Source organism: Otolemur garnettii, unplaced genomic scaffold, assembly GCF_000181295.1.
Source record: "Otolemur garnettii isolate 467f Iridium unplaced genomic scaffold, OtoGar3 scaffold00001, whole genome shotgun sequence".
Lineage (NCBI taxonomy): Eukaryota > Metazoa > Chordata > Mammalia > Primates > Galagidae > Otolemur > Otolemur garnettii.
The window spans coordinates 41,950,584-41,975,927 of NW_003852396.1; the positions used below are offsets into that span (position 1 = coordinate 41,950,584).

Sequence of the window (25,344 nt, forward strand, 5' to 3'; positions counted from 1 at the left end):
AGTTTTGGAGATCACCTTGAGAGCATTTATAACTTCTCGTTAGGCTGGGGGCCAGAGTCCAAAGAGAAGCCAGTGAATTTGTGTTGATGTTGGGGAATTCTTGGCAGTGAATAGAGTACGTGTGACAAGAGCCATGCTTTCCGTTCGTAGATTGCTCTCTGAGGGGACAGGAGAAGGAGAAGCTGTGGGGCCAGCTCAGAGTGGTCCGGCTGCCGTGAGATCTGTATGTGTTGGGCTCAGTTCAGCTTTGAGACATGGGCACATTCCCAGTCAGCTTATTACAAAATCCCATCTCCTTCACGATTTGTCTTTTTTCTGACATCCTCCGTATTTGAAATGTTTCAGATCTTAAACAAAAGAAGAAAGGTTGCCTGCAGAAGCTAGCTTTAGGTTAGGACGTTTGACAGGGAGCAAACAGAGGCTCAAGGCGGAAGAACGCTGTGCAGTAGCAAAAGAATCACAGTGAGGGCTGCCTTGCCACACTGCGCAGAGCCAGGAACACCCTGCAGCTTCCAAGGCCCTTGCTGTCAGATGGCTGCAGCAGGGTCAGTCACAGGTGTTGTAGTGGCCGGGTGGGTCCCTGAAAAGCTGTTAGCTTGAGGATGGTTGACTTTTCAGTTATGGGCCAGAGAAATACATACAAATTAATGCAAGTGTTAGTCTCTTTTTCCTTTTCTTCCTTTTTTTCCTTTTTCTTTCTTTTTTCCTTTTCTCTTTTCTTTTTTTTTCTCTCTCTCTCACTTCTCTTTTTGTCCAGGCTTAACAGAAGTTTTTTTGGGGTGCTCCAAGCAGTAATGGGTGAAAGCAGTGTCTGTCCCTTGGAAACAGCTAGTAGATCTTTCCTAGAAGCCCCTAGTAGATATTTTGTTAGCTTTGATTTTTTTTTTTTTCACCTCCTCTGGCCTTACCTTTGGCACCTCAGCCTGTTTCTGTATCACCTTTGGTTGAGTCTGTAAACACTGAGGCACCCTCTCAGCTGGTACTCACTCAGTGTCTCAGCCAGAAGCTTCCTTTGACCTTCCCTGACTGTCTAAACCCTGAAGGGGTCACTGTGTCACCACTTTGCTCCTGCTGCTTTGATGACTGGGCCTAGAGTTAAATCCTCTACTAGCAACCAGAAGCCCTTCTGTGCTTCCCTAGCCGGAGTCCTGCCTGTGCCCAGGGGGCCCATCTCATTCCAGGGGTCTGACCCTCCCTCCATCTGTCCCCAGGAAAGCCATAGGACTAGCTCCGTGGAGCCAGAGTGGGTTTTTGATCATTGCTGATTGTTGGGTGTTCTTGCTGATAATGACCTTTCTCGATAGCTATCTGGATCATGCATTCTTCCTGAAATGTGGGGGGGGAACTCCTATGCATTTTATTGTATACAAGTATTATGTGTTTGTATACATACATATTTTTTAACTTAAGAAGAAAAAATAACCTTGCCTTTGTACGCAATCCTTTTAACAAATTGTTTATTATTGTATCCAGGTAACAAGCATGGTAAGTATTTTCACCAAACGAGTATTCTATATTTTAGCTGTGCTTGGCAGACTTTTTTGGCTAGCTCTGTGTTACCAGCCTTGGCTTTTCTAGAAAAGGACCCATTTAGGAAAAGGGGGAAAACATTGACCTCTACCATCCCCTACGTTCTTGGCTTTATAAGAACCATGTAGCCTTAGACCCACGGCGGGGATACTTGAGAAAGCATGCGCCCCGCCAGCATGCTGCTTGGCCCTGTCACTCCCCCGTCCCTGCCCATCCTGCTGCTTCTGACCTTCCTCATGAGATATCTGCCAGAGCTCCCAAGCCTCACACCCCAGCAGCACTGGGACCGTGGCCCCGTGCTGGCCAACACACGCGCAGAAAGGGCTCCCAAGCTCTGAGGATGGTCCTGCCCCAATCCACAACCACATCTCTTCTCTCACCCCCTCCCATCAGTTACAGTAGAGCCTTTTCCCACACTTCCTCCTTCCGTGTGTTAAGTAATTGGAGAAATCTCCTTCTAGAAGCTGAAAAAAATAAATACATTGTCCACTATTCTCAGAGGCTTTACCTTCTATTAGAAAATGGATTTAATTAAAAAAAAAAAATCACCCTGCCCCAGTGGATATTCTCTGTAAATGTTCAGAGCTACAGTAGGTTGAGTACGTTTTAGCCTTCTGGCTGTGTTTATTTATCCGTGCATGTTTGCTTTTTCAGCCTCTTTTGTGGCTCTGTATTTTAGTCTATGTGCTCGTGGCTGTGCCTGTTTAACCTGTCTGGTAGCCGTGCATTCTGTATTAAGTTGATTGTCGCTGTCACCTTCAAGGATCAGACTGCAAAGGATAAGGCCCTGCAGCACATGGCAGCCATGTCCTCAGCCCAGATCGTCTCAGCCACTGCCATTCACAACAAGCTGGGGCTGCCTGGGATTCCACGCCCGACCTTCCCGGGGGCACCGGGGGTAAGTCATGAGCCCAGCGCAGTAATGGCAGAGGCTGGGGTTAGGGTTGGCATGGGCCAGTGTTCACCTGGCACTTGTCATCACTGGGGTCAGGTGTGCGAGAGGCCAGAAACCACCTCATGGTGAACTGATGGCTGTGTGTAAAGTGTTGAAAGAGAGAAAAGAGGAGATGGCATAAGAAAGGAGGGGAGCGGAGAGAAAGAGAGGAAGAAGAAATTTTAGTCCCTGAAGATATGGAATCCATTCTGTGACTTTCCGGTTGTGATCTGTCTCTCCTGCTCTCTGTTTCTATCCTGGCCCTTGGTCTCTTTCTGTCTTCAGGGTCACTTTATGACCATTAGCCCTTAAAGGAATATCAACATTTTCATTTTAAGCCTGTTTAAGGGCCAAGAAGTAGTTTTATAATCTCATTTAGTCCTCATAGTAATTTTAAGTACTTCTTATTATTATTGCCATTTTACAGGTAAGAAACCTGAGGCTATTTAATAGTAAAACAAGAATTTAGGTACCTTGATCATAATTGAATGGATGGTGATGTCAGGAGTCAGTGCCAGGGCTGTGTGACTCCAAAGGCTGCTGCTTCCCTCTCCAGTGGGCAGCACAAGCCTGAGAGAAGGTCCCAGCAAAGAAGTGTTGCTTCTTGGAGCTTTGCTGACCTTTTTTTTTAAGCGATGAAGGTCTTGCCCTGTTGCCCTTAAGTGATCCTCCTGCCTTAGCTTCCCAGGTAGCTGGGAACACAGGCATGCACCACCACGCCTGTTTCTGGTCGTCTTGTTCTAGGTTTGCCCTCTGCCCCTTTGGTGCTCTGGAGGCAGAATATAATATAACACAGGGAGGGCTCCAGTACAGAGGGGGAAAGAGGAAGATAAATGGGCAGGTGCATGGGTAAAGCAGTCGCTCTGCCCCTTTCCTCAGTGACATTTTCAGGAGGGAGGAGCTAAGGGGAGCCCTGGGGTGCCAGGCCAAGGGTGTGGGTTGTGATCTGGCGTGTAGTGCCGACACAAGACATTTCCACTTGGGAAAGGTGATTCTGGTGGGTGATGGGAACCTGCTATCTGTAGTAAGGTCTTACTGCCTAGGCATCCTGAACTGTGCTTTGAAGTAAACTCATAACCCTGAGGCCTTTGCATTTTGCCTTCCAGTTCTGGCCGGGAATGATACAAACAGGGCAGCCAGGATCCTCGCAAGAGTAAGTCTGAGGAGGGGTTGGCACTGACAACAAGAGCTGGTCACAACCCACCGTGGGGCAAGTTCTCCCAGAACCAGGCTGTCTTGGGCTTTGAGAGGAAGGAGGATTACACTGAGATTCCGGAAGCCATCCATCTCTTAGTGAGGCCGGCTGCAGGAGAGAGACCAACCTCTCAGGTCTGAGGGACGTAAGCACCTGACTCTCACCTTAAGAAGTTGCAGTACAGGGCAGCGCCTGTGGCTCAAAGGAGTAGGGCACCAGCCCCATATGCCAGAGGTGGCGGGTTCAAACCCAGCCCTGGCCAAAAAAAAAAAAAGAGACAGATTAAAGATGTTGCAGTACAGCTGGGAACAGGAAGTGGGTCCCTGTCCCTTTACGGGGTTGGAGGCAGAGCCTAGGGTCTTCCCAGCCTGAGAGAGGTCAGTGAAGGTCATCCCATAGCCATTCTATCCCTGTGGTAGGGACGGCTGATGTAAAAAGCTGCTGATGCTGTGGGAGAAGGGAAGAAAGCTCAGCAAACCAGAACAGAAGGGCAACTTGGTGAGAAAAGTAGAAAGGAAGTCCTGCGTATACATTGTCAATATAATTGGAACTATTTGGCCTGGAGAAGGAGAGTATGAAGCCCACCCCCAAAACCTTGTCTGGGAATGGTGACAGCTGGCCTCAGTCTCTGCAGGGACTGAGAAGGGCAGGTGTCAGAGTTCACGCAAGATAGGCTGCCATCTATCTGTCCAGCTTGTCCCATTGCACCGTCAGGGGCCTGGATGGTTGATCTCATAGTGTGCTCCTGGCCCTTGTCCATCGGAGGACACAAACGTACTACCACCTGCAGACGGGACACGTGATGAGGGACCCGCACACACAGGGAAGCCATGGCCAGGCCTGGGCAATAGCTGCTGCTCCAGATGCAATTTCTGACTCTGTCCACCTCTCTGTCCCCAGTGTCAAGCCCTTTGTGCAGCAGGCCTACCCCATCCAACCAGCAGTCACAGCCCCCATTCCAGGTGAGTTTCCCTGGGACTCCCTCTCGGGGACACAGCTGATGAGTGGGCCTCTCTCTGTCCCCAATGTGGGGAGTTGCTTGTTTGCACACAGCCACACAGCTCCCCAGACTTGCAGGACATGGATACCCCCTTCTCCACCCTGCCCTCCTTACATCAGGGGTCAGATTGGGAGGGCCACAAGGGTGTCCCCGCTTGGTCCTGATTCCCATCAGTCATCTCCCAGGAGCTCTTAAGTCAGGTTTTTAAAGAAACAAGAAACACAGTCACTTTCACTTGAGACACCAACCATCCTTAGAAGGGGAGGTTGTTTTGGCTCCTTTCTCATCATAAACTGGCAGAATTGGGCAGTGCAAGTCTTGAAGGCGGATCTGTTTTCATTTACCTTTCTCAGATAAGTAGAATTTCAATTCCTAGTACCCTTTCCTTAAGGAGAGCTTCCATGGAAGCCCAAAATAGAAAACACAATCTAGCCAGCTCCCCCCAGCCCTCCCCACCACACGTTCATGGTCACTCAGTTGAATGCTCAGGGTACAGTGTGACATCACTGCTCTTCACTGTAAAAGTCCACAGACTAAAAGTCACTCTCACGTTGCCCTCTGCTCCAGTTCCAGGGAGCATTCTGAGAGAATGTTCTGCATTGCAAAGACTGGTGACCACACAGTCTTTTTTTTTTTTTTTTTTTGAGACAGAATCTTAACCTTTATCCCCCTTGGTAGAGTGCTGTGGCATCACAGCTCACAGCACCCTCAAACTCCTGGGTTTAAGTGATCTTCTTGCCTCATCCTCCATACCGTGTTTCCCTGAAAATAAGACCTACCCAAAATATAAGCCCTGGCAGGATTTCTATGCATTTGTTAAATATAAGCCCTACCCCAATAATAAGACCTAGTGATGGAACGGTAAGGAAGCCTGGAATACCTTTTATCTGCCACAGCTCCTTTCTCCAAGCCGTTCGCACTTGCGCTGGTACACATGTGGTAACCGCAGTTGCAGGCATCCTATTGCTCACGTGTGAACGGCTAGGGGAAAGGAGTTCACACATCACTAGCACCAGCCCCACCAACAAGGTTGGCTCCTCCTGTCAGATTCCAGAAGAAGATGACTTAACTGTATTTGAATAAATGTAGATTGTTGTATTATACTTAATAAAAATAAGACTTCCCCCAAAAATAAGCCCTAGTGTGTCTTCTTGAGAAAAAAATAAATATAAGACAGTGTCTTATTTTCAGGGAAACATAGCAGTAGCTGAGATTACAGGCTCCCGTCACAATGCCTGGCTATTGCTCAGGCTGGTCTCAAACTCCTGAGCTCAAGCATTCCACTTCCCCAACTTCCCAGAGTGCCGGGATTATAGGCATGAGCCACCGCGCCCAGCCTTGGTAACCACAGTCTTAAGAAAGGACATCACCAAACACGAGAAGTACATGTAGGTCAGAGGCTCACAGGAGGTCTTTGGAAGCCTTTGCCCTGACTCTAGCCATTTCTACCTTGGTCCCCAGCTGGGCCCCTTGGTTCAGGATTCGATTTCCTCGTGCTGTGGCCTTTAACCTTAATGGCAGTGGCTTTATGAGGAGCACATGCATCGTGCTTGTCTTGCTAGTCATTGTCTCTGGGATCCTGGGACAGAATGCCACTGGTGCCTCCCCAAGTTTACCCCCTGATGCTGAAGGAGGGGCCTCTGACCTTTCACACAGGGTCACCCTGAGACCCCTGCCTACTCTTGGCCGGAGGGGAGGTAAGGAGCCAGGTTTAAAGGTGATGATTGGTCTTTCAGGTTTTGAGCCTACATCAGCCCCAGCTCCCTCGGTCCCCGCTTGGCAGGGTCGATCCATTGGTACAACCAAGCTTCGCCTGGTGGAATTTTCAGCTTTTCTCGAACAGCAGCGAGACCCAGACTCGGTGAGTGTGCCCGGAGAGGTGTATCTTCTAGGATTTTCCTCTCCTTCCTGTGTAACTTCCTCACTCCTCTGTCTTGTGTCTTTTCCCTCTGCCTGACAAACACTCTGTGTGCAAACTGACCTGGGAAAAACAGCCAAGCAGCAAGGCATTGGCAGATATGCAGAGCGTCAGGACTGGGTGTTCACTGCTGCTTGGGACCCTCCAGGTTCCAGGGAGTATTTAAGCTAGAAGGAGCGACCTTGACAGGCTCTTGAGTTTTATAAAACTTAAGAATAGGTAACTTTTTTTAAAACATGGTCTCACTTAGCTAGAGTGCAGTCATAGCTCAGGTGATTCCCATCCTAGCATCCCCAAATGCCACTCCACTTGGGTAATTTTTAAATTTTTTGTGGAAGCGAGGTCTCACTATGTTGCATAGGCTAGCGTTGAACCCCTGGGCTCAAGTGATCCTCCCAAAGCATTAGGATTATAGGCATGAGCCTGGTTAGTGAGTGGCTGGTTCTGTGCAAAGTGATTTAGACATATCACATTTTATCCTTACAGAATCCCTGTGAGGTTAGGTACTATAGATAGATGAGGAAACAGAGAGGTTAAATAACTTCCCCAGGGTCACACCGTTAACGTCTGATGAATTAGAGCTTCAAATTCAAGTCTTTAAAACTCCAAAGCCCAAACCTTCAGCCGTTCGTTCATACTGCCTTTCCAGATCTTTTTTCTCAAGATAGCAAGTTGTTCTTCTTGAGAAGTAACTAAGTGGTATTTTAACAGTTAGATGTGGAATGCAATGTATTATAATATCATAAATACCAGTAACATTGGCATCTGGACTCTGTTTGTCACTTTCTTCTCTTCCATCTTCCCCCACCCCCTCTTGTACCCATCATCCCATTGTTTCTCAGCCAGCCATCTCCAATGCATATGTGATCCTCCCTTCTTTCCCACCCAGCAAGACCCGTACCCTTTCTTCACACCCACTCCTTGGCTGCGAGTGTGAGCATTGCATCTGCGTGTGGGTGAGCAGCCCAAGGCAGAACTGAAGGAATCCTGAGTTGGTCTCTGGGATCGGAACCAACTCCCTTCCGCATTCTGCCTCTCGCCCCATCCCACCCACCTCCAGGGCTCCCAGAAGCACAGAGGTCCTAGGCTCTCTGTGTGTTGCCTGCCTTGCTGTCATTCTGTTATCAGGAAGAAGTGTCACGGACGTGTTCATGGTCTGTGGCCAGTGACTGAGATACTGAACAGTTGGAGGTGACCTGTCACAGGAGCATCTGACCTTTACCCTAGTGGAAAACCTCCCGTGGGTGGGGGCGGTGGGCAAAGGGGCTTGACCATCCATCCCCACAGTGGAGACGGAACCCATGGGTGGCCCACTGATGTCCCTCTCTATGAATTGTGAACTCTCGGAGCTGGTGGAAAAGTAGAGCTGCTTCAGAATGAGGGAAAATGTAAATATAGCCCATCAGAGCAGGTACAAGAAATTGGGGCTACTGAGTCCACTGAGGAGAACAAGGACAGCTGGATGACTCTTCTGAGGAGCTGAGTGGTTTGACAGGAAGCGTCAGTGTGGTGGACTAAATTAAATCTATACACATATTGACCAGGCGAGGTGACTCACACCTGTCCTAGCCCTCTGGGAGGCCGAGGGATCGCCTGAGCTCAGGAGTTCTAGACCCCATCTCTAAAAATAGCCAGGTGTTGAGTTGGAATCTCACTTTGTTCCCCTGGGTCGGTGCCATGGTGTCACAGCTCACAACAACCTCAAACTCTTGGGCTCAAGCAATCCTTTAACTTCAGCCTCCCAAGTAGCTGGGACAATAGCTGCCCACCATAACATCCAAATATTATTAGAGACAGGGTTTTGCTCTTGCTCAGGCTGGTCTCCAACCTGTGAGCTCAGGCAATCCACCCTTCTCGGCCTCCCAGAGTGCTAAGATTACAGGCATGAGCCACCACGCCCAGCCTTATTTTATTTTATTTATTTATTCATTTTGCAGTTTTGGGCCAGGGCCAGGTTTGAACCCGCCACCTCCGGTATTTGGGGTTGGTGCCCTATTCCTTTGAGCCATAGACGTCCCCCTTTTATTTTTTTTAAAAAACAGAGCTCTAAGGCACTAGGAGACAAAAGCCTTAGGATGATTTTTTATTTCGCTGGTTTCAAAGACTAATGTATATTTTTATCACAATTAAATTTTTTTTTTTTTTTTTTGAGGACTGTGGCTGGGTACGGTAGCTCATCCATTGTAAATCCTAGCACTCTGGGAGCCCGAGGCAGGGAGATTGCTTGAGAGCAGCCTGAGCAAGAGCATGCTTCAGAGGAGCATGGAATGGATGAGCATTTGACAAGATCTGAAGCGCTAGCCTCTCATAATAACAGCATGTGCACCTGTGCTTTATCAGGCAAACGTGAGGTGCTGTTAGAATCAAAGTGAAATGGGACTTCAGGGCTGAGGTTACACTGAAAAATTTGTACCATGCAGATACTTTCTTTGGCTCTTAAGACCAAAAGCCTTGCCTTCTTTAATTTTACTATACTTCGTTCCGAGGATAGGAAAATTAAAGCCTTCTAAGATAAATTCAGCACGTACATTTTAACAAGTTTGAGTATGCGGTACTTAATCTTGAACATCAGACATTAAGCGTGTTCATTTAGTAAGGAAACCAACAATGGGACCCATAGTTAAAGAGCCCTAAGCAAATTAAACTTTTTATTTGGATTTTCTAAATCTTTGCCACATCCAAATGTGTACAGACATTTTCCCTTACTTTGTAAGGGATTAGGCTCATTGGAATCATGGGGTTGTTAGATATCGTTAGTAGAAAAGAGAACTTGTGGATACCGCTGACAAAAACAAACAAAAAGATTAAGTAGCCTGGGGTGGTGCTACTTTCATTTGTGATTTCTTAATCCTTACCTTAGGACAACTGTATGGGGTAGGTAGTTCTCGTCCCTACTACAGAAGAAGCATGGGGAGATTTCTGTCTTACAATAACTACAGCTAGCTAGCTTTGAACCCCAGTTTGCCTGCCACTACCATCTCCTAAGGGGAGATAGACACAATTGCATATTTAGGAAGCAGCAAAGCCAAGAAAAGGACCTAGTTTGCCACCTCCTGAGTCTGGGGTTGTCTTCCTTAGAACCAACAATTCTTGAAATTTACTCGGATTGCCCGAGCTCAGGAGTTCGAGACCAGCCTAAGCAAGAGCAAAACCCTGACTCTAAAAATAGCTGGGTATTGTAGTGGTCACCTGTAGTCACAGCTGCTTGAGAGGCTCGGACAAGAGGACCACTCAAGCCCAAGAGTTTCAGGTTTCCGTGAGCTATGACGCCACAGCACTCTACCAAAGGTGACCAAGTGAGACTCAAAAAAAAAAAAAAAAATTCTTCACCACCCTGCTGCCCCTGGCCATAGTGGAGAGCAGTAGCAGGGAAGGCCAGCACTGACTGGACACTGCCTATGTGCCAACACTGTGCATTCTCTTCTTCACTCCTTACGAAGTAGCTTGCCTAGTACTGGACAGCCATCTGACTGGATGGGATTCAGATCCAAGTCTGCCGACTCTACATCCTGAGGTTGTGACCAAAAGGCTGTATGGTCCATTTGTATCTGTTGAGTAGTCTGTTTTCATAGCCTAAGGCTAGAAGGAGCTAATGGGAGAATAATCAGGGGGTGCACGCCCCCTGCTGTCTGTGCATCACGTGCAAACCAGAAGGCGGCTTCCTGACTTAGTAGCTGTTTATGTTGGTGGAGAACCAGCAAGTCAGTCCCTCTGTTACCTTTGGCTCTGCTAGAAGCTAAGAGAAAAACAGCAGAGGGTGAAGAAAGGAAGGAAGAGTGTAAACAACAAGGACTGTTTCAGAAGTGTTTAGTAATGCTTAGAAATGCACTTTCTACATGATTTCAGTGTTGCATGTCAAAGTGTTCAGTATAAGATCCTCCACCCGGGTGGGCTATTTCAAAGGGCCTCACCTGAAATGAGGGCCTAGTATCTAGAGGCCAAGTTAGGCAGCCGCTGCTTTGTACAGATGAAAACCAGACAGGTGAGCTGTCTGCTGAGTCCTGCCTTGTGCACAGGGACTGGTTTTCCTGATAAAGTCTGGTGTGGTTCCTCCACCCCAGTCCACACAGCTGGTTCCTTCAGCCCCCCACAAGGCAGCTGCATCCTTCCCTACAGCTGGAAAGCCCTGCCTGGCTCAGACTTCTCAGGCATGGCTGTGTACCTCATGCTGGTTGTGGTCTCCCTGTCACCATAAGCAGCGGTCATAGCAGGGAGAGAGTACAGGAGCGGTTTAGTGAGGCGGGAATTGCACAGCTGCGGAAGGAAAGGTGTTGGGATGGAGAGGGACAGAGAGGGGAGGAGGTGATTCTCTTGAGATTTTTCAGAAGCCCTATCTTATGGAAGAAGACAAGCTCTGTGACGTGGTTCAGGAGCAGACCTGGAGAGGGAAGACACAGCCCAGCTCAACATGGGGAACTCCTTTATATAACGTGGCAGTCATGATCATCACCAGCACTTATGGTGCTGCGTCGTACGTGCAGGATGCCAAGCATTTTGACACGGGGGCTGTTGATCTGTCCAGTCTAGCAGTAAAGGAGCTGAGGCTCGGAAGTGTTAAGTAACATTATCAAGATCCACTGCCAAGAGTGGTGGCCGTGCCAAGGTTTGGCTCTGCTCAGTGTTCTTAACTGCTTGAGTGTACTTTTGAAGGAATAATGACATTATTCAAAAGCAAAAACAGCTGCCTCCAAAGTATGAGCTCCCAGAGCATGGCTAAATGTTGCAGCGCCCTTTACTCCGGGGAGAAAGTTGGGCTGGGTTTTCTCTGAGTTCTTGATCCATCTCATTGTTCTGTGATTCTTATCAGGGTTTGGGTCAAGGAGTGAGAGAGGCAAAGAATGTTCTCATTTGAGCTTTAGAATGTATCTTCCATTGTGCTCTGGTGGCATCATCTTCTAGTGCGGTGGAACCTTCCTAATGCCGCGGCCCTTTCATACAGTTCCTGTGGGCCACGACCCACAGGTTGAGAACCGCTGTTCTAGTGGAAAGAGGACTAGTACTTAAATTCTTACCCGCTGTGTTAGATTATGGACAAATTACTTAATCGCTCAGCCTCGGTTTCCAGTCTACAGAGTGGGCAGAATAGAATCATTCTCTCACACCAATAATTACATTTAGTAATGTCCCTGGATTCCACAAATGTATTTTTGCAACCTGAATGTCTTAGAGTAATGTAATAGGAAATCAGGCCACAGAGCTGGACAAGGACCAGGCTGGGGAGATTGTGCTCACCAGGTGATTGGACTTTATTGAAATTCAAGTAGGAGCCAGAATATTTCTAAATTAATTTTTATAATTTTTTTTTTTTTTTGAGACAATCTCCCTCTGTCCTCCTGGGTAGTAGAGTGCCATGGTTTCATAGCTTATAGCAAGCTCAAACTCCTGGGTTCAAGAGATCCTCTTGTCTCAGACTCCTGAGTGCTGGGACTACAGATGACTGCCACCATGCCCAGGTAGTTTTTCTATTTTTAGTAGTGATGGGGTCTCACTCTTATTCAGGCTGGTCTCAAACTCCTGAGCTCAAGCAGTCCACCTTCCTTGGCCTCCCAGAGTGGTAGGATTACAGGTGTGAGCCACGGCGCTCAGCCTTAGTTATTCTTTTAGTATATGTGAGTTCATGTGGTCAAATCTATAAGCATAAAAGAATAGGAGGGAGATTTCCCTTCTTTCTAATTCCTATCTTACATCTAAGTAGATAAACTACTATTACTGTTTTCTGGTGACTCTTGTTTTGTTTTGTTTTGTTTTGTTTTTTTGAGACAGTCTTAAGCCATTGCCCTCGGTAGAGTGCTGTGGCATCACAGCTCACAGCAACCTCAAACTCTTGGGCTTAAGTGATTCTCTTGCCTCAGCCTCCTGAGTAGCTGGGACTACAGGCACCTGCCATAATGCTGGCTAATTTTTTTGGCGGGGGAGGAGTAGTTGTTGTTGTTTAGCAGACCCAGGGTAGGCTTAAACCTGCCAGCCTTGGTGTATGTGACCAGCACCCTACTCACTGAGCTATGGGCACCAAGCCTTTAGTGGTGACTCTTTGTAGTGATTTTTATGCATATACAGTGTCATATGAATGTCTCTTCTCCCACTGCACCCCCATGCTTTAAAGAAAGGATATCCAGTATGTGGTTCGAGAAAATGATGGCTGCAGCAGGTGAGAGGATGGGCTGGAACCAGGGAGATGGGCAATGCTGCTGCCCCAGGTGATGGGTGATGAGGACCAAAGCAGGGCAGGAGCAGTGGTTATGGGCTAGTGGTCAGGTGTGGCAGAGGGGAGAGAAGTCATGAAGAATAAAATTAAAAGGCCATGGAGTAAAATCAGCTGTGAGAGGAGGAGGATTGATGGAAATGACTGAGTTTTAGAGATTGAGGAAACTGATAAAACTCAAAGTCATGGATAAGAGGAGAAAGCAGAATTGCTAAGGACTGCCTTGGTAATGGTCTTTGCATCGTTAAAATAAACTTACTGAAATAGGTAAAATCGGGATCAGGTACAGTGGCTCATGGCTAAAATCCCAGCACATTGGGAGGCCAAGGTGAAAGGATCACAAGAGGCCAGGAATTTGAGAGTGACATGGACAACATAGCAAGACTCCATTGCTACAGAATATTTAAAAGTTAGCCAGCCATGGTGGCATGTGTTTGTAGTCCAAGCTATTTGGGAGGCTGAGGCAGGAGAGTGATTTAAGCCCAGGAGTTTGAGGCTATCATGAGTTACGATCACACCACTGTATTCCAGCCTGGTCAACAGAGCAAGAACCTGTCTCATAATAATAATAAAAGAAATTAGCATTGGTTAGAAACAGACTCAGAGAGTTGAAGTAACTTAGCCTAGGATCTGGGTAATAGATAGGAGGGTTGGCTATTTGAACTTTGTCTAAATCGAAGGCCAACAATTTGAGGAATTATTTTTTTTTTTTTGAGACAGAGTCTCACTTTGTCGCCCTTGGTAGAGTATTGTGGCATCACAGCTCACAGCAACCTTGGGTCCAAGTGATTCTCTTGCCACAGCCTCCCAAGTAGCTGGTACTACATATGCCCACCACAACGCTCGGCTATTTTTAGAGACGAGGTCTCACTCTGGCTCAGGCTGATCTCAAACTCATGAGCTCAGGCAATCCACCCTCCTCGGCCTCCCAGGGTGCAAGGATTACAGGCTTGAGCCACTCAGCCTGGCCCAACTTGAGGAATTTTTGAGAAATGTGGAGGGTAACTGCAATAGCCATTCAAAGAAACCTTCTCATTTATGAAGTACTTTCCTGTGCAGGGAGATGTTTACCCCACGTCCTGGGGGCGGGGAGAGCAGGATTGTTCTCTGTTCACAGATGGACCTCAGAGGAAGAGGAAAGTAGAGATAGGGATTCAGGCTCCAGGAGAGGAGAGAGTTTGAGAAGAGGGGTAGCCTCAGCTTTGGTTAGGCCAGCACCTCAGCTGGAAGCAGAGAGTTTTGCTGCCTGGACTGTCCTGGCCCCTTATCTTTATTTCTCAGTGTCTGAATATGCCCAGAAAGCTGGAGGCCTCTGAGTGTGGGGGCGGGTGTCAGCAGTCTTCATGACTCGAGGAGAGAAGCTAGAGGTCTCCCTTCCGGGGGACCGGCAGGCCTCTGGTCCAGCCTGTACTGAAGGACCGCAAATATATCCTGCAGATCACCTGATTCTTTCCCATAGACCAAGCTGATTTAATGTTATATCTTTATGGCTTCTTCCAAAAAGCTAAATTCACGGATTAATGAAAATTATCAGATCCGGGATCCTGACTTGGTTCAGAATAAAATGACCAGAACAGCTCTAAGGAAATTAGATTTTGATGAGGCCTATGGAAGAAGGAAGAGAGGATGGTTGTGTATGAATGAGGATTGGATTGGAGAAATACAATCAGAATTGCCTGTGTCCTTGATGGGGTAGGAAGGGCTGTGGAGAAACTTCCAAGCCCTGCAGTGGCTGCTGAGGCACTTGCTACATCTTTGGTTGGGGAATGGGTCTTTGGGCAGATCTAGTTTCTGGTCCTTCACGAAAGAGGATCCTTCTCTGCCCTAGTTCAGGGGCTTACATGTGGCTCTCATAATAGTAAACCAGCGCACCAGCATCTGTGCAGCTCTCTATGGCCCACACAGAATTTTCACATTGACTGTTTCATTTGACCTTCACGTTGACCCTCAAAAGATAGGCCAGCAGTCATCAGTGTGTTCAGATGAGGAAGCTACAGCCCAGAAAGGCTAAGCAACTTATCTTAGGTCTTATAGTTTCAAAATAGCAGAGCCTGGATTCTAACCCATGTGCCATCACATGCTTAGAATAAATGGCCAGAAAGTGCATTTGGCCTTCCAGGTTTGGGGAGGAATGTGACATCTCTGATGGTTGTGAGTGCCCAGTTTGGGGGCTTCTCCCAGGTTTTTTTTTGTGTTTTCCCAATTAGGTTCTTCCAGTAGGACATGGGAGATGAGGTGATGATGGCTCAGTGGGGTGTGAGTCCCCCCACCCCCTGCAGTCCTTTGTGGGTGCTGAGCTGCCCACCAGGCTGTCCACACTCAGTGTGACGCTCTTGCAGAGGCAGCCTGTCTGTTTGCTAGGTGGTATATGCTATGAGCTGCTGCAGGCACTCATCCTCTCTCTTCATTACCATTTGGGGAGGAGGCAATTGAAAGCATCTGGAAATCCGGGTTTTATAGATGTTTCATAGAGACCCAGCCAGGCTCCATCTGCTTTCCTTGGCAGGTCGCTGCCCTACCCGCCTGCCTTCCCAGTTGCTCACTCAGCCGGTGGGCCTCTCAGCTGCACTGCTGTGGCGAAGACACACTCTTTTAAGAAAGCAGCGACCTCTCTGTGGAGATGGTACTGGAAGTGGGAGGCAGGGAGGGTGTGTCCTGGTGTGAGATCCTGGAAGGAAGGACTGAATTGCTCCTTGTTTGCAATGATGTTTCTTCTGCAAAGAGCACAGGGCAAAGGATGAAGGGCACCTGGTGGCCAGGTGGCTAGAACAGGGCTGGAGCCCTGAGCAGTTAGCTGAGGAGGGAGCTCACTTTGGATTCACTTTTTCCCAGGCAGGAGCGCTGGGCACGGGCAAGCCCCCAGGCTAAATATGCAGCTTACTTTCCTGGCTTGGCTTCACAGTCGTTCCCTGTCCCTGCAGGGTCCAGGGGCTATCACAGGCTGGCCAGGCTGCCCACGGGTGACTGGACAGACAGTCCTGGCAGGAACGTGACAGGAAATAAATGTAGGTGATTTGTTCTTGTTCTGTTCCAACTTGTACATTAGCATCCTTTGACATGAGTTATTTGTCTTGGTTTCTTTAAATTCCTAAGTGAATTATAATTTTTCTCTTGGTATTATTTGACAGTAGTCATTTTTCAAGGTTTCTTGACGTTCTTCAAATACTTGGGATTTTTGGAACAAGTTTAGGAGAAGACTGCCATCTTCAGGTCGGATGGTGTGGTGCAGCGCTGGGGCATGTCCGCGGGCGACTCACAGATGCTGGGGACTAGCAGATGTGTGGGGCCTTTCCTGCCTTTTCCACAAAAATTGTACTGCTTCATCAGACATTTCTAGAAGAGAATGTATTAATGGTCCTTCATAAAAGAGTAAAAAGCCCCAGTGAGCACTTTTGGAAGCTGCACAGTGATAGTTTGTCCCATCCACAGTGATGGGCAACCTTCCAAGCTACCCCTGGCCCACTTTTGAGGACAGACTCCCAGTGGAGTTCGGAAAGCAGGTGTCGAGGGAGGGCACTGCATGCCTGAGGGGATGCGGGGCCCAGGTCACACACGGCCCTGTGCCCTGTGTTCCAGCACTGCCAGCAATATCAGAACAGTAGGATTCACCCTGATGAAGGGTGGAAGGTCTGAGACCTTCCCTCCCTTTGCTTCTGTTTTAAATTTTAATATTTCCAGTTTTTTGCTAACAGAAGGACAGCATTGATTGCAAATTATCTCATCTGAGGTAAAGAAACATGATTGTTCGGGGAACTAGGAATAGCAAATTATGCGCTAGGCATAGCATCCTGTGTTTTCTGTGTATTATTGAATTTCATGTTCTTGACACTCCTGCAAAGTAGATACTGTTGTTATTTCTGCAGCAGAGAGGGCCGAGATGGCCTATCTGGGATGACTCAGCTGGAATCTGGTGCCAGTGACTGGATTCAAACCCAGAGCCTGACTCCATAGTCTGGGGCCGGCGTCCTCAAACTACAGCCCGCAGGCCATATGCAGCCCGCCTAGGACATTTATCCGGACCGCTGGGTGTTGTAGCTGCTGCTGTCTGTCCTGCTTAGCAGCCAACTCGTCCGTCTTGGGGCCCATAGTCTGTCACTCCAACGGTCTGAGGGACAGTGAACTTGGCCCCCTGTTTAAAAAGTTTGAAGACCCCTGGTCTGGGGGGGGGGTTACCCCTCCTCCATGCAGGCTTCCTAAGCAGCAAAGAACAAAGGACAGTCAGGAACCAGGGAAGAAAGTGACCTCGTCAAGTAGCAGAGGAGGATCTCATTGTTAAACGTCCCGGGCATCTCACTAACCCTTCACAAGTAAATGTGAAGTAAATGTGTAGAGTTTCTGGGACTGCATTCACCTTTGTCACTGTTAAAACTGCTACGAGGAATAATTAGAGAGATTATAGCAGTAGAAAGAGAAAATGGGCATTTCCCCCAGGCAAAATAGAAGTCCACATGTTAAGATTGTGTAAGGCGTGGCTAGGACTACAAGTTGCCCCCACAATGCTAGTTTTTCCTGTTTTCAATAGAGATGGAGTCTTGCTCTTCCTCAGGCCAGTCTCAAACTCCTGACCTCAGGCAATCCACCCACCTTGGCCTTTCAGAGTGCTAGGATTATAGGCATGAGCCACCACACCCAGCCAGGTCATTCTTTTAAAAAGAGCTGATAAATGCTAATTTAATTCATATGATGTGCAGGAGAGATAGTGTTTACTGTCTTTATTCCTACCTTCTCTACAGGAATCTAAAGAATGTAGATTCTTACTATAGAAGCAATAAGATAGTCCCATACAGTCACTCTGTAGATTCTTCAGAGACAGGCACTTTTTGTTGTTAGCTCATGGATTTCCTGCGCCTAGCACAGTGCCTGGCGTATAATGCTGGTTTGTTCTACTGAAATCCATAAAACAAATATGCAGAGGGAGTACCTTTTATGTTGTTGCCTTTGATATGTTGATCAGTGTGTGCCTTTGCTGAGTACCCAGGAGACCTTTTTGGGGATGAGTCCACCTCTCTGTTTGAGATATTGAGGAACTTTAGTCTTAATTAGGATGCATAACTCATCGACATTGCTCCATATGGCCCCAAATACTTGTTTTCTTTTGTGAATATTTGTTTTCTGCCTCGTGGAATAGAATTACCCCCTTTTTTGGTTTTTTGTGCCATCTTTAGTTTTGGGGAAACCATCACTCCTGAAGAGGGAGGCAAATAAGGAATTCACCCTAGCCTTCTTCCCTTAGAAGGAAAGCTGGCAGGACGGGAAGTCGTTAGAGCCTCACCTAATGGCTTTTAAGAGTTTTAATTTCATTAAAACTTGAACCCAAACAGATCAGGTAGATTTTTTTTTCTCTTTTCAGCCTTTTGGATTTAGGGGCAGTTGGATTCCTGACCTACTCAGGTTGAATTAAGGAGAGAGGGAGGTCTGTTTGTTTCAATGCTGTGGTCTCCAGGACACCTTCTGTAGTCCTTTGTATTCTTAGAAACAAAGTCACCACCTCTTGGCAGGAATAAAGCCACTCAGACGCCAATGGTCAGGGTTTGGTTTCAAGTCACCAGCCTTGGAGAGACAGTACGCAGTTTCCTTTAGCAGACAGCCAGCCCCTTCTCTGTTCCTCAAAATAGAAACCTTTGAGGACTCTATCTGATACGTTGTGAATCATGTTTGTCCTGAATTCTAATTTAATTTCATAGAACTATTTCGCTTTTTTTCAGGACAGGCTTCGAACTTTTTGTCTTTTGTTTTGTTTTGTTTTTTTCCCTAGTCAACTTGTAGAAAAAGAAGGGCTTAGGCATTTTCTTCTGGAAGACAGTGTAGTTGATGTTGATAGCAAATGCAAGGGCCGTGGCGTTGACAGATCCGAGTTTTATTCTTAACTCCAGGACTATTCCTGGATGGGTGACCTCAGGCAAGTCAGTTCCTCTCTAAGCTTCTTTTTCCTCATCTGCAAAATGATTTAGATAAATCCACCTACGGGGGCGACATGAGGCAGGGATTACCTGAGATCAGACATATCAAAAGCACATTGCTCCCAGCGTTCAGGCCACACAAGTTCCTCAGGCACGGTGAGGGGCCCACGCCCCGGGCCGTTGTGGGTGAGTGGGCCACAAGGAAGGATTTGCAGTCATATGGCTTTACAACTTGCTTCCAGCTCTTGGCTATTTATGTTTTTTTTTCTTTTGCTAGGCAGGAGGGATAGCTAAAGCAGGAAAGTTGTTTTGCTTTTAAGATTATCTAGTTAATCTTACATGATAATAAACCATAGCAATAGTAATCTTGGCAGCTACAATTTATTGAACACTTTTTCATATATGCCAGGCCCTGCATCTAGCCACCTGCTATGTGTTATTTCCTTTAACCTTTAAAACTGCTGGATACGCACATATAACATGTATTATATCTCCAGTCCCTGTATGAGAACACTTTAGCTTTGTGTTTGGGTCCAGAGTTTTTGTGGTTTTCACTCACCACCTTGCTTTTCAGCTGTACCTTCACGGCCCCTGACCACAGTTCACCTTCCTGACCTCTAGACCTGCAGAGGTCAGGGCTAAGGTCACTTACTTACAGCAATACAGTGCAGAGGCATTTTGATGTTAAGAGCAAAACGACTTCCAAGTCCCCCCGTTTCTCCCCAGCTCTAGGCTGGCCTGGGGCAGCTGATAAGACAGGGTGAGGAGCCCAGCGGGGAGGCCCAGATTCAGTTGACAGGGCCCCAAGGCTCTGCTTATATTCTGTTCTTTCCCATAAACGCACTGTCTGAGGAAGGCACTGAAGCGGATAGAAATGGTATCTCCCAGAACTAGGTAGGGCTGTGGGAGCTAGCTGCAAGCAGAGGCCATTAATGAGGGTTGGATGGGTGGACATACAGATATCAGCACATGCCTTTTGCCCTCAGCTCTTGTAATGGTGGGTAACCAGAGATGGAGCAGAGGACCTGAACATGAGGCACGTACCCCACTTCATCATCTTTTCATCCTGATTGCCTTCGTGCCAGTGCCTGTGCTCCCAACTTTGCCTGTGTTATTTTTTCTCCTTTTCCCATAGCAGCCATGATTGTGCCTCATACATTTCTGTGGACTTTTGTTTGCATATAATCGTAAAAGATGACAACATTCGAGAAAATTTATAAAAAGACCAAAGACATTCCCCCAAGCCCCTACAGTCTCATGTCCCTAACATAGTGGCTTTCACTTTTTCCTTTTTTTCCTTTTTTAAAAATTTCTTCCAGCACAAGCATACCCTTTTCTTCCATAGTAGTTCACAAGTTCTCAGTCTTACCTGAAATCCACCAGGCATTTAGTCCATGTAGCTGCGTCCAGGTAAGAGCTCGAAAGGTTTCTCTTTTTCACATCACTGATACCTTTTCAAGTTTTTGAAGACTTGATAAAGACATCACTCTGATGTTGAACAGGAGAGGGGCTTGGCCCTCTTCCAGAAAATACTGGCTCTTGTCACACTACCCTTACATGCAACGCTGGCATCAGATGGGTGTCAAGCCTCCTGTCTTTTGGCATCGTGGCCAGAGATCCACAGTGTGGGCAGTGGGTCATGGATTTAAACAGCACTTCCTCCAGCTGTATTTGACAGGGTATTATGACCAACTGAGTCTGGGAAACTCTCTAGGTTATATAAAGTTAGAGTGTTTCTTTTTTTTTTTTTTTTTTTGAGACAGAGCCTCAAGCTGTCCCCCTGGGTAGAGTGCCGTGGCATTACAGCTCACAGCAACCTCCAACTCCTGGGCTCAAGAGAGTCTCCTGCCTCCGCCTCCCAAGTAGCTGGGACCACAGGCGCCCGCCACAACGCCCGGCTATTTTTTGGTTGCAGCCGTCATTGTTGTTTGGCGGGTCCGGGCTGGGGATTCGAACCCGCCACCTTAGGTGTACGTGGCTGGCGCCTTAGCCGGTTGAGCTATAGGCGCCGAGCCTAGAGTGTTTCTTTATGGTAGTGCTTTTCCTATGCTGATTCTTACAGGGAGTCACAGAGAGAGTAGGTTTTATTAAAAAAATAGTAGCTAACATTTGTTGAGTACTTTTGCTGTGTTGTATCTAGGATGTCTGGTGAACTCTTGATGTGCAGCATCTCATTTAAACCCTATTCACAGTCAATCCCATGAGGTAGGTGCCATCACTGCTCTCATTTTAAAGGTACTTGCCCAACATCCTAGCTAATTTGCAATGGGTACAAAGTTCTGTGCTTGAGCAGGCTGGGTCCCAACTGTACATTCTTAAATAATACGCAGTACTTCTCCTGGTAGACGGCTGTGACCAAACCTTCTGTAATTCAGGACTTCCTATGGGATCCGTGCTCACAAGGACAGTAGTTGGAGAATTACTGACCTACGCTGGGAAAGTGAGCAGGGACTGCTCGATGGGGAAGGAAGATGAGGTTCTTCTTGTGAACCCTGTTTGGATCTGAGGCCCCTAGAGTCTCCGTACCCCTAGACTTCCTGGTCTGTGACACATTAAGTTGGTGCTATTGCCCATTTAGCAGGAGAGATCCGGAGTATAGTACCTAGACCAGTGGTTCTCCAACCTGGGTTTAAAAATGACTGATGCCTGTCTGGCCTCATTTCCAGAGATTCCAGTTGAGCAGGGCTTGTACTCAGGCAATACTGATTTTTTAAATGCTCTGCGGTAACTCTGTTGCAGACTGAGCTGACAATTAGTGCTTTGGATATATTCGTTTGTGCTATAGTTACCATGTCTTATACCAAAGCCAGAGGAGGAATGGTGCCCTTTGGAAGTTAAATGACTTAATGTGGTTTGTGATTTTATTTTATTTTTTGTGAATGAGTGAACTGTGTTCTTTTTCATCGGGCACTTAGGGCCTTGGACATCTTTTCTCTGATCTCTACCCTGACCCTAGTTTTGTACTAGTAACCACATATTGACAAGCTCTGACACAGAAGTTTTGGACTGGTTACTAAGGCAACTGGTGACAAAGAAGCTCAGCACTCTGACTGTGCTGGAAGAAGAAAGTGGGTCCCCTTCCTCAGACCGCTGCGTCCACACTGCTGCTAGGGTAGCTGGGGCGAGGAGTGCCTCATGGGGGAGAACGTTAGCTAACTAACGACACACACGTTTCTTAGTGGGCTTACACATTGGGCATGCCAACCATTCTGACTCCACTTTTCTTAGCTCTAAAGAGTGTCACTGTCCTTTTCAGTTGAATCGAGTGAAATCAGGTAACAGAACTGTTGCTCAGTTTGCTTGTTGGGCAGCTTAAGCTGTTTGTTAGTATGCATACAGAAAGTACCTGCCTTTGTCAATAAAAGACAAACATTGCTTTAACCTTCAGCTGTGACGGCTTTTGTTACCATATATGTCTTTTCAAAGGCTGGTCAAGGCCTAATTCCAGAATTTCAAGACTACTTGTTCAAGATGAAGACTACAGTTCAAGATGAATGAGTCCAGGTTGATCAAAGGATTGTAATGGGAATGTCTCTGTTGGTTTCTTACAGTACAACAAACACCTCTTCGTGCACATTGGGCATGCCAACCATTCTTACAGTGACCCATTGCTCGAATCAGTGGACATTCGTCAGATTTATGACAAATTTCCTGAAAAGAAAGGTGGCTTAAAGGAACTGTTTGGAAAGGGCCCTCAAAATGCCTTCTTCCTCGTAAAATTCTGGGTGAGTAAGACGTTATTGTGATTTCCATGGATATGTGTGATGGTCACATCTCTTAACGAGTGCAGTGCAGCCGGGCAGCTTGCACAGTCCCTCCTAAAGGGCGGAAGGGATGGGGCCTCTTTGGGCTTCGGGGATCACTCATGCAGGGACTCTTGACTAGAGGTGACTAGAGTCATGGGGGAAACCAAGGTTCGGGGAGACTGATACCTTTTTCTGTTTTTCCTTACTCCATTAAACAAAGTAACTTATAAATTCCGCTAGAGGATAGGACTGGAGCTGGAGTGAAGATAAAATTACAGATTTTGTCCGTGTCAGCGAGGACACAGCATGTATAGATTGAATCTCTCTAATCCAAAAATCTGAAATTTGAGATTCCCTGAAACTTCTTGAGCCCTGACATGATACTCAAAGGAAATGCTCATTGGAGCATTTTGGAGTTGGGGTTTTCAGATTATACGTACTGAGCCAGTAAATACAGTGCAGATACAGGCATGTGCCGCGTAATACCATTACAGTCAGCGGACTGCATATATGATAGTGGTCCCATAAGATCATAATAATGTATTTTTACTGTACCTTTAATATGTTTAGATACACAAATGCTTACCGTTGTAGACTTACGGATGGTATTCAGTATGGTAGCATGCTGTATAGGATTGTAGCCTGGGAGCAATAAACTGCTCATATACCGTAGGTGTGGAAAAGGCTAGACCGTCTAGGTTGGTGTAAGTACACTCCATGACATTCACACAATGACAAAATTGCCTAATGGCACGCTTCTCAGAAAATATCCCATTGGCAAATGACACAAAACTATGTTCCAAAATCTGAGAAAACCTGAAATCTGGAACACTTCTGATCTCAAGCAGTTTCAGATGAGGCGTTCTCACCCTACGTGTACTTCATTTGTGGTTTAAAACAACATGGGCAAAGTCCCCCTGGCTGCTGGGGCTTTGCTGACGTTCCACAGCCTCTGAGAGGAGCTCCTTGTCTGCTAGTAAGCTTGGGCCTCGGTGTGGCTAATGGGTCAGAGCCAGGGTAAGTATAATGATGTGTGCATGTTGGGGGATAGATGGATGACCGGAGATCAAACAGCCAGCTAGCACAGAGAGTTTATAATCCCTCAGTCATTACAATAGTGATAATAATAATAATAATTCCTTCAAATGTTTGTGCCTGTTTGCATAGCATTAAGGGCCCTAAATGGTCTGATTCCTGGTGTTTTTCTCCTGGCTTCTGCCAGCCCCCACTTTGCCCCACCATTCCCGTCTCTGCCCACCTTGTATATCTGGATGCACATTCTTTTCCTTTCCTTTGGTACCACCGTGCGGCCATCTCTTCTTGAGACAGTGGCTCCTCTTTACAGCACCTTCCTCATTTAAGCAGACCATTGATTTTTTCTTTTGCTTCCATTGTATTCTGTAGTTAGCCAGTTCCCATGCTGGGTCATGATTATTTGGATGTGTGTCCCTTCCCCTCTGGGCTCTGACGGCCTTTAGGGGACCTTATTCATATAAGGGCTTTTATTTACGGAATGTCTGCTGTGTGCTAGGAGCTGAACTACATGCCTACATGTATTTCAACTATTCTGCTCAATTTTAAGTGGCATTTGCCCTGTATCCAACTAAGAAAAGAGGCTCAGAGATTACAAAGGACAAGCTACGTGTAGGTTGGGGCCCTGGAACATGAAAACAGATCTGTCTGACTTTAATGCCTCTGCTCTCTTTCCTGGCTCCTTAAAGCCTGTGGACTCTGACCACAGGATCTGCCAACCTAAGATTTCACATCTGCGTATCAAGCAAGAACCCTACATGAAAAAGCACAGCAAAGATGGGAGCAAGTGGATACATTCAGGAAAATTCATGTTTTAGATTCTTCGGGGGAGAAATCTGTGTATTTAGTTTACTTAGTTTCTTCTGTCCTTCCTGAACATAGATCGCATTTTTTGTGCCTCCGAATTGGAATCTGGCTGGGAAAAGTAGCTTTCTACTTAATATTAACGGCGGTTGAATCAGTAGTACACAGGACAATCTAAAAAAGCAGTTTCAGTCACTTTCCTTTTCTAAATGGGTGGCTGCCTGTTATTTGAATGGCCATTAGGGTATCAGTTATGGTAACACAACAGTTTTCAAAACGTGACCCATGAACCCCTAGGTCTTCCTCAGTATATCCTTTTAATGGGTTGACATGATCATAATTATTTTCTTTATGATCCTGAGACATGATTTGCCTTTTGCATTCTGCTTGTGTTCCCACCAGTGATGTGAAAGCAGTGGGGTAAAACAGTTCGTAACCTTCCTATGAATCAAAGCAGTAATGCTGCTACTACAGTGCACCCACCGTTTTTTTAAAAAATGAATCAGTAAAGCCAAGAATGTTCTTTATAAATTCGATTACATCTTGAATCTACGGTACATGTTGAAAATGAACCTGTTACGTCAAGGAAAACAACAGACATTATTCATTGCCAAAGATAGAATTGGAGCTATCAAGTGAAAAGACTTGGGGGAAATTTGTTTGCACTTCAGTGAACTTGACAACTTCCTAATATTTATGTGTTAGACCAATGGATTTTAATGTTAGAAGAGTTGGAAAAGTTATTGATATGGTTTCAGATTCTACATTCCTACTAACCTTCAAGAAACTACTATCAGGGACTGAGAGTCTTCTCTCTGTCACCCTGGGTAGAGTGCTGTAGCATCATAATTGACAGCAGCCTGAAACTCTTGGGCTCAAGCAGTCTTCCTGTCTCAGCCTCCCAAGTAGCTGGGACTACAGGTGCTGGCCACAATACCCAGTTAGTTTTTCTATTTTTAGTAGAGATGGGGTCTTAACTCTTGTTCAGGCTGAACTAATTTTTTTAAATACACAAACATGTGTAATTTTTTAAAGATGTATCTATTAATATTAACATGTAATGAGCTTTTTTTTTTTTTTTTT

General features: G+C 46.6%; 1 protein-coding gene across 7 annotated transcripts in view; it reads left to right on the forward strand.

Annotated features, from left to right (window-relative positions):
- Positions 1 to 25,344, forward strand: part of TEAD1 (TEA domain transcription factor 1) — a 258,137-nt gene that overhangs the window by 199,907 nt on the left and 32,886 nt on the right. For 4 of the 7 annotated variants that reach the window (XM_023516547.1, XM_012804118.2, XM_023516498.1 and 1 more), the window contains 6 exons: positions 1,474 to 1,485; positions 2,294 to 2,428; positions 3,571 to 3,617; positions 4,560 to 4,621; positions 6,396 to 6,520; positions 22,231 to 22,404. In XM_023516547.1, coding sequence (XP_023372315.1) covers positions 1,474 to 1,485; positions 2,294 to 2,428; positions 3,571 to 3,617; positions 4,560 to 4,621; positions 6,396 to 6,520; positions 22,231 to 22,404 — 555 coding nt within the window. The remainder of the gene's footprint in view (positions 1 to 1,473; positions 1,486 to 2,293; positions 2,429 to 3,570; positions 3,618 to 4,559; positions 4,622 to 6,395; positions 6,521 to 22,230; positions 22,405 to 25,344) is intronic. The other 3 variants (XM_023516572.1, XM_023516447.1, XM_023516516.1) reach the window with 1 other exon arrangement.